General features: G+C 41.8%; 1 protein-coding gene across 5 annotated transcripts in view; it reads left to right on the forward strand.

Moving 5' to 3' along the window:
• usp33 (ubiquitin specific peptidase 33) overlaps nt 1–9254 on the forward strand; it is an 80667-nt gene extending 71413 nt beyond the window's left edge. For 4 of the 5 annotated variants that reach the window (XM_068036684.1, XM_068036687.1, XM_068036685.1 and 1 more), the window contains one exon: nt 4796–9254. In XM_068036684.1, the coding sequence (XP_067892785.1) occupies nt 4796–4950 (155 nt within the window). In that variant the 3' untranslated portion in view covers nt 4951–9254. The remainder of the gene's footprint in view (nt 1–4795) is intronic. The other variant, XM_068036688.1, reaches the window with a different exon arrangement.
• Nucleotides 9255–9685: the final 431 nt, after the last annotated feature.

Genomic DNA, 9685 nt, shown 5'->3' on the forward strand with positions numbered 1-9685 from the left:
GTGGGAAGAGGCTTGTGTGTAGCATAAACACCAGAATGGACTGGTTGGGCTGAATAACCTGTTACTGCTGTAAATTCTACAATTTTAATCTCAATAAAACTCAACTACTACCTTTTTATTATTTTTAAATACCTCTAGTCTTGGTACCACCAAGAAGTGGTCTCCTTTTGAGCCTTACAGCACTAGCTGCCTTCATAAATCCTGGTGCAAGAAACTTTGACTAAAAATCTTGCTTCGAGCAGTCAAACTCACTTGAAATTCCAAGTAGCTCTTCAACTGCAGAGAAGTACCGTCAGTTTGAGTCATGTTAAAGTGGTTGCAGAACTTGTTCCTAGCCAAGCAGTACATCTATGGAAGGATAACACTAGAGTGCTGAACATGATCCACAAAATGCCATGTTGCTCACTACTTGTGTCAAAGCAGTCTTCAGGTTGGCTACTTAGTGCTGAATTTCACCAAATGGAGCTTTCCGTTCACGAGACTGGCACAAGTGGTGTTGGGCAGAGATTCAGAACTGGGCTCGTGAGAGATTCTTCACTAAATATTTTTCCATAACAGAGTTATCCCGGCATTCTTAATCAATAATGTACGGTTGATGAAAATCTTGGGATTTGATTTATTCTTTACCTTTTCAGGGTTCCTCTATAACTTTCTCCTTTTCTGCTCATTCCCTCCATTTTATAGAAAGTGTCAGTAGAGGACAGAGGTCCTCTCAGTAACCTTTCTGACCGGTAAATTCCTAGTTCTCCTGTCCACTTCAGTGCTGCTCCTTTGATATGTAACAGTGCACCATTGGTGCAATATGGTCACTGATTGGAGTTAGCCCTCTGGTCCAGGCAGCCTGGATAGTATTGTTGTTGAAAGCAGGTTACATCAATAGGGCTGATTACCTTGGAAAATAAAAATAAAAATATCTTTATGTTGAATACCTACTGAAAAGTTTCCCTTTGTCGAGCAGAAAAGATTTAGATTTTTGGTGATTTAGGAAAACTCCTCAAATGCATCCCCTGTGATTACACCACCCATCTTAAAATGAAGGCATCAAGTGCAAAACAAAGGCCTGAATTCGACCTTTGTCTGTGTATTGCAGTATTGAGTGCGCTGTAGAAATCCTAGCCTTGCTCTTCTGAGTCAAAACTAAATGCATTCATTGCTACAGGAAGGGGAAAAAAATTAGAGCTGAGGCTATTTTGTGAGGTAATATTAAGTGACTTTGGATACAAGACCTGCCAGTCAGCCAGCCTCTTGGAGCAATCCACATACTTGTACCAGTTAAGGTTCTTTTAGATCTGGTGGCGAGTGTTATATGAATTTTGGCAGATCAGACCACATTCTTCCTATCACTGATACTGGGTTAGAATGCTGTGATGTGCCGACAGCACTTCTCCTGTTGCATCTGAGATCAGATAACTCAGTAACAAATAGAAATCTGAAGGGGGTATGGGGCAAGTCTATGTAGTTAGTATGTGTCAAAAGCCCAAGGCACCCAAGAAAGACTTGTATTTATGTTGTGTCTTTTGTGGCCCCAGTGGAAGCACTTTACAACCAAATAAGTACTTTTTAAGTGTAGCCACCGTAATGTAGGAGGTTTGCATATGGCTGTAAATACAAAAGTTATGATTTAACAAGTAAACTTCTTATCCACATAGACTTCAATTATCTGGTGTGTCCGGGACGATTGTAACCAGGCAAATCCAACCTGACTAAAATAAAAGCAAAATACTGCAGATGCTGGAAATCTGGAATAAAAACAGAAAATGCTGGAAATACTCAGCAGGTCTGGCAGCATCTGTGGAGAGAGAGAAGCAGAGTTAGCATTTCAGGTCTGTGACCTTTCAGCAGAACTAGTATTTTATTTCCCCCCACAAACCTCAAACATTAACTCTGCTTCTCTCTCCACAGATGCTGCCTGACCTACTGAGTATTTCCAGCATTTTCTGTTTTTAAATCCAGGCTGGCTGACTGATTTGCAGGGAGTCCAGAACAGTGGACTGTCCGGCCTGGTCACGTGCAGGTTTCAGTTGTCCAGGGAAACCATCAGCCCTGTCTTAGCAAGCACTACATATCCTGCAAATGAAATAAAGACAAAGTGCTGGAAATACTCAGCAGGTCTGGCAACATCTGTGGAGAGAGAAACAATTGATGTTTCGAGTCAGATATGCCTGTTCAGGACTGAAGGAAGGTAGAAATGTGATGGGTTTTATGCTGTTGATGGGGAGAGGGAGGAAGAACACAGGGGAAGGTCTGTGATAGGGTAGAGGGTGGGATAGATTAAATGACAGATGTCCAGGAACAAAAGGCAAAGGGAGTGATAACAGCTATAGTAAAAGACCAAGCATTTATCCAGACAGAGTGTTAATGGCAGAATAATGAAATGCTGTGTCTGAAAGCAAGAACATGAAAAGCAAGTTTAAGACTGGCACATGGTTTAAATAAAAAAATCAAAATGGGGTCATGGTCTGAAATTGTTGAACTTGATGTCGAGTCCAAAAGGCTGTAAAGTGCCTAATCGAAACATGAGACGCTGTTGCTCAAGCTTCACTGGAACACTGCAGTAGGCCGAGGACAGAAATTTGGGCGTGGGAGCAAGCTAGTGAATTAAACTGGCAAGCAACCGGGAGCTTGGGGTCATGCTTGCAGACTGAGCAGAGGTATTTCGCAGAGTGGTCACCCAGTCTACGTTTGGTCTCCCCAATGTAGAGGAGACTGCGTTGTGACCAGCGAATTTCTGTCCTCAGCTTCCTGCAGTGTTCCAATCATTAGTGAGACTACCCTGAATATCCTCCACAGAAACAGAAATGTTTACAGCCCATCGTGTCTGCACTGGCTCTCTAAGCAATTCACTTAGTGCCATTCCCCTGCCTTATCCCTGTATCCCTGTACATTCTCTTCCTTTTCAGATAATTGTAATTCCCCTTTGAATGTTCAATTGAACCTGCCTGCACCACACTCCCAGGCAGTGCATTCTAGATCTTAACAACTGGCTGCTTGAAAAAGTTTTCCCTCATGTCGCTTTTACTACTTTTACCAATTACTTTAAATCTGTGCCCCCTTTCACGAGTGGGAACAGTTTTTCTCTATCTACTCTGTGCAGACCCCTCATGATTTTGAATACCTCTATCAAATCTCCTCCCAGCTGCCTTTTCTCCAAGGAAAACAGTCCTAACTTCTCCAATCCATCTTTATAACTGAAGTTCCTCGTCCCTGGGACTTTTCTCATGAATCTTGTCTACGCTGTCTCCAGTGCCGTCACATACTAAAGTCCAGAACTGGACGCAGTACTCCAGCTGAGGCCAAACTAGTGTCTTCTACAAGTTCAAGGGTAATCATGTTTAACCAATTTATTTGGAATTCTTTTGAAGAAGTAACGTGCTGTGGATAAAGGGGAACCAGTGGATGTATTGTAGTTAGATTTCCAGAAGGCATTTGCTAAGGTGCCACATCAAAGGTTATTGCGGAAAATAAAAGCTCATGGTGTAGGGGTAACATTGGCATGGATAGAAAATTGGCTAGCTAACAGGAAACATTAGGCATAAATGGGTCTTTTTCTGGTTGGCAAGATGTAACGAGTGGTATGCCACAGGGATCTGTGCTGGGGCCTCAACTTTTTACAGTTTATATAAATGACTTGGATGAAGGGATCAAAGGTATGGTTCCTAAATTTGCTGATGACACAAAGATAGGCAGCAAAATAAGAAGTTGTGAAGAGGACATAAGGAAGCTACAAAGGGATATAGATAGGTTAGGTGAGTGGGCAAAGATCTGGCAAATGGAATATAATGTGAGAAAATGTGAAATTGTCCATTTTAGTAGGAAGAATATTAAGCACATTATCTAAATGGTGAGAGATGCAGAGGAATCTGTCCTAGTACATTAATCGCTAAAGGTTAGTATGCAGGTTCAGCAAGTAATTCGGAAAGCTAATAGAATATTATCATTTATTGCAAGGGGAATTGAATACAAAAGTAGGGAGGTTATGCTTCAGTTATACAGGGCATTGGTGGTGAGACCACATCTGGAGTACTGTGTACAGTGTTGGTCTCCTTCTTTAAGGAAGGATGTAAATGCATTGGAAACAGTTCAGAGAAGGCTTACTGGACTAATACCTGGAATGGGCAGATTGCTTTGAGGAAAGGTTGGACAGACTAGGCTTGTATCCACTGGATTTTAGAAGAGTAAGTGGTGACTTGATTGAAACAAATAAGGTCTTGACAGGGTGGATGTGGAAAGGATGTTCCCTCTTGGGGAATCTAGAACTAAGGGTCGCTATTTGAAAATAAGGGGTTGTCCATTTAAGACCGATGAGGAGAAATTTACTCTGACGGTCGTGAGACTTTGGAACTCTCTTCCTCAAAAGGCGGTCGAAGCAGAGTCTTTAAATATTTCTACGACAGAGGTAGATCAATTCTTGATGAGCAAGGGGGTGAAAGTTTATTGGGGGTAGGTGGGAATGTGGAGTTGAGGTTACAATCAGATCAGCCATGATCTTATTGAATGGTGGAGCAGGCTTGAGGGGCCGAGTGGCCTACTCCTGCTCCTAATTCATATGTTCATAACATAACCTCCTTGCTCTTGTATTCTAAGCCTCTAATAATAAAGCCCCAGATACTGTATGCTTTATTAACAGCCACTTAGCAGCCTGCCTCAACCTGTCATGCCACCTTCAATGACTTATGCACATATATGCACAGGCCCCTTTGTTCCTGCACCCCCTTTAGAATTATACCCTTTTATTTTGTATTGTCTCCCTATGTTCTTTCTACCGCTTATTATGTTTTGTAATTTCTCGATCCAGGAGCTGATTCCGGCCAGATCTCAGAAGAGACCTGGAACTTCCTCTACTCCATCTATGGTGGGGGCCCAGAGATCACTTTGCGGCAGAGTGTTAGCCATCCTGATTCTTCGTGTGTAGAAGAGAAAATGGAGGTTGAAATCCGTCCGGTGCAATAACGTTAAATCAGATGTTGAAAAACTGAAACTGTGATGAATTATGCTGGATTCTAAGCATTCCAGGATGTGATATTTTCTGAAAACAATTCTTGCAGTGGCATTAACAGTATGTTTTAGGGACAATCACAAAGTAAACCCCTGTTAAGTAATATAGTTCGATATAGGTTTCTCGTTTACCTGATAAATTGTACTGAAAGGTTGAAGGTGTTTTCTAGTGGTATGTGATGTAGCTTGGTCTGAAAGGCCCACGCACTGAAAGTGTACTAGTGTGAAACAGGTTGCTTATATTAAGTTGACTCAGGAAAGGACTGATATCTTTTGTTTGCACTGCATTGTGGACAAAAAAATCAAATTTCCAAACTCTTGTCCATGCTTTTGTAAGCTGCTAAAGGGAGAGTTGGCAAAAATTGTCAAGTTGAGTCTAAACGCAATGGTGTAGGGTAGGCTTACTCCAAGTACTGTGTTCATCAAAATTTCAAGTGGCCTCAAGCCATTCTGCCCATCGCACTGATGCCAGCACTGGTTCTTACAACTCCAGTTATCTTTTAATCCTCTCCCTGCCCTTTTATAATTTTCAAATGGTTATCCAATTCCTTTTTTCAATGTTATAATCTGTCACAGGAGCCACATGTAGTATTCCATCTTCTGTGGAGAAAATGTTTCCAGCTATGTTCTATTAGTCTGAGTTTATGCTCATCGTTTCTACTGTTTTCATATTTGTAAAATAACTTTCATAGTTTACCCCCCCCCCACCTTTCATTACTTTGAAAACCTGTTAAATCACCCCAAACACTTTTTGTCCAGTGAAAACACTCCAATTTTGTAAGCTTTTCTGTCAACTCTCAGGTGTGAGTGCACTCTCCTCTGAGTCACAAGGTTGTGTATTTAAGCCCCACTGTAAAAACTTCAGCACATAATCAAGGTTGGGATTACTGAAGACTGCTGCCTTGGCGGAGGTGCCATCTAGCTCTAGCTTTGTTATGGCGTGAGGCAGGAGGTCATAGGATTAACCCCAATACCAGGCCTTTAATATAATCTCTGATTTACTCCAGTGTACAACTGAGCATCTGAGATGTTGTCCGCTGACCAGAATAGTTACAACAGCGAAGGAGGCCTGGCAAGGCACTGCTAGCTCTCTGGAAGCACAATTTAGCTTGTCCCACTCCCCTGCCACTTCCCTGTACCCCTGTAAATTTCCTTTCAGGTGTATATCCAAGGCCCTTATTGAAAGCCACAATTGAATCTGCTTCTACCACCCACTCAGGTAGTGCCTTCCAGATCACAGCAACTCACTGCATTAAGAGGTTTTACCTCCTGTTGCTTTTTCTCTTTTACCAATCACTTTAAATGTGTTCTTGGCTTCTTCACCCTTTCACCAGAGTGCGCCCTGGATTGTAAGGCAGCATTTGACTGAGTGTGGCAGCAAGGAGTCCTAGCAAAATTGAAGTCAATGGGAATCAAGGGGAAAATTTTTCCACTGGTCAGTCATACCTCGCACAAAGGAAGATGGTCGTGGTGGTTGGAGGTCAATCATTTCAGTCCCAGAACATCGCTGCAGGAGTTCCGCGAGGTCATGTAATGGCCTAACCACATAAGAGCCAGGCAGCGAGCATCTTCAGAAAGAGAGAATCTAACCATCTCTTCTTGATGTTCAAAATCATTACCATTACTGTACCTTCTATGATCAGCATCCTGGGGGTTACCATTGACCACAAACTTAATTAGACCAACCATATAAATACTGTGGCGACAGGAGCAGGTCAGAGGCTGGGAATTCTGCAGTGAGGAACCCACCTCCTCATTCCCCAAAGCCTGTCCACCATCTACAAGGTACAAGTCAGGAGTCTAATGGAATACTCAACCCTTGCTTGGATGAGTGTAGCTCCAACAAAACTTAAGAAACTCTACATCATCCAGGACAAAGCAGTCCACTTGACCAGCACTCCATCCATCAGCTTAATCATTCACTCCCTCCACCAGTCGTGCATATTGACAGCAATGTGTACTATCTACAAGATGCACTGCTGCAACTCTACCACCTAGAAGGACAAGGGCAGCAGATGCATGGGACCACCACCATCTGCAAGTTCCCCACTAAGCCACACACTATCCTGCCTTGGAACTATATTGCTGTTCCTTCACTGTCATTGAGTCAAAGCCCTGGAACTACCTTCCATAACAGATCTGTGAGTGTACCTACACCACATGGACTGCAGCAGTTCAAGAAGGCAGCTTACCACCACTTTCACAAGGGCAATTCGGGATGGGCAACAAATGCTGGCCTGGCCAGTGATGCTCACATCCCATAAACGATTTAAAAAAAGTTTCTGTCCAGCTCCTCTATCCCCTCAATTGTCTAAGGAGAACAGTCCCAGCTTCTCCAGTCTATCCATATAACCGAAGTCCCTCAACCCTGGAACCATTCTTGTAGATCTTTTCTGCACTCTCTTCACTTCCTTCCCAAAGTGTGGTGCACAGAATTGGACACAATATTGCAGTTGAGGCTGAACCAGTGTTTTATAAAGGTTTATAATTTCTTTGCTTTTGTACTCTAAGATTTTGTTTATAAAGCCCAGGATCCTGTATGCCTTTTTAATCACCTTTTCAGTCTGCCCTGCACTTTCAACAATTTGTACACGCGCACCCTCGGGTCTCTATTCCTGCACCCCCTTTAGAATTGTATCCATTAGTTTATATTGCCTCTCCTCATTCTTCCTACCAGAATGAATCACTTTGCACTTGTCTGTATTAAATTTCATCTGCCCATTCCACCAACCTGCCCACTTGAAGTCTAATGCTATCCTTATAGTTCATAATACTTCCAAGATTTGTGTCATCTGCAAATTTTGAAGCTGTGCCCTGCACCCAAGTCTAGGTCATTAATATGTTTGAAGAGAAAGTGATCATAGTACCAATCTCTGGGGAACCCCAATATATGCCTTCCTTCAGTCTATAAAACCACTGTCCACCACTACTGTCTGTTCCCTCTCACTCACCAACTTCATATCCATATCCTGCATATCCACTGGATGAGACATTAAATTGAACTCTTGCCTGCCTGCCCTAAAGACCCCACTGCAGTTTTCTTTAGGTCCTGACCCAACCAGCATCATCAAAGTTTGATTTGCATTTCTGGCTTCTTGCTGTGGAAAAATTGACTTCAGCCTTCATGAGCCACTTCTGAAGTAATTCACTGTAAATGAAGCACTTTGGGGTTTTTGAGAGATGCCATGAAAATTCTTTCTCAAGTTATTATCCTACATACACCTGTGTTGCCACTGGAATCTTTCCACACTGACGCTCTGAATGTTTTTAACTGCTATAAAATGATAGGGTCTCCAATTTCCTGCCTTCAATAACATACTTAGGGTTGTACATACAGAAATAACAGGTAGCAAAAGACGAGCTGGTCCATCAAGTCTACCCCACACCCATGATGGCTAGACTCAAAATACCCAGTCACTGCCAACTGGATGAAATAAAATTCCATTTTATTGTAATGAATCTGAGGGCTTTCTACCTCATGGTCCAAATAATGAAGAAAGAGGAACTCCTCATCACAGTAATGGTGTGAACTTTAACAAAAGATTCCTGTATCAATTGTGTTTAGACTCATAAGTGTGATTCTCGTGAAACTTCTTGGGCATATTCCACTGAAAGCACAGCTGATTATTCTCGACGATAACTTTATGTAACTGATGCAAAAATGGTCTTGAAGCTTGTCAGACTGACTAATTGCTCTTGTGCAACAATCTTGTTGGTTTCAAATTATCAATTCAGTCTCCTTAGCATGTGTCTCGAAGAAATGTTCCATAAAATTGAAACCATGCGTTAGCCAGAACGTGACTTTTCTCTTTCTAACAGGATTTTCCCTTGAGCTTTTTTGTATTAATTTATTTTTTAAATGCGCATGTAAATCGCAACTGCAACTGTGGCTGATTTAAGTTAAACTTGCACTTTGAAGAAATTATGACTCTAACTATCTTAACTGCATTTTTTAAAGAAGGAATAATCATTTATGTAAGGAATGTACAAGAGTACTTTGACACATTTAATTGTACAATAATTGCAATTAACAGAACCAAGCTCCCTCTTAGAACGAAGCACTCGCTATCATACACCTGTGCATGTTACCTTTGTGACATTAGGATCAATGAATGTGAAAATGTGCTGCACTGACGCAGAAATACAGAATTGTGGAAGTAAAGTTGGAATGCATAATAAGTGGAGGATGTTCTCTTAGCCTTTTAATGCTGTATAGCAATGGCGATAGCCTCTTTTGTTCAATAAAACCAGTGATACAAGCTCTGCTACAGATTTTTTTCTATTTAATATTTGGTAAGGTCAAATACCTGTTCATTTTCCTGAAGTTTAAGGGAGTCCCTTTGATGTTGTGACTTTTCTTCAGAGGTTGTGTTTATCCACAGCCAGTCTGCATTTAGGCAAAACAAGGAAAAAGTTACAGATGCAGGAATTCTGCAATTAAAAACAGAAAAATGCTAGGAAACGCTCAGCATATCCAACAAAATCTGTGATGAAAGTTAATGTTACAGGTCAATGACTTTTGTCAGAGCGGGAAGATGTCACAGAGATGAACAGCATTTAAGCAAATAGAAGCCAAGAAAAAAGGGACACTACAGTTCAACTTTGGCTTAGTGGTAACACTGTTGCCTGAGTCAGAAGGTCAGGGGTTTGGGCTCTATCCAGAGATATTGCACTGTTGGTGAAAAGGTCT

Source organism: Heterodontus francisci, chromosome 8 (assembly GCF_036365525.1).
Source record: "Heterodontus francisci isolate sHetFra1 chromosome 8, sHetFra1.hap1, whole genome shotgun sequence".
Classification (NCBI taxonomy): Eukaryota; Metazoa; Chordata; class Chondrichthyes; order Heterodontiformes; family Heterodontidae; genus Heterodontus; species Heterodontus francisci.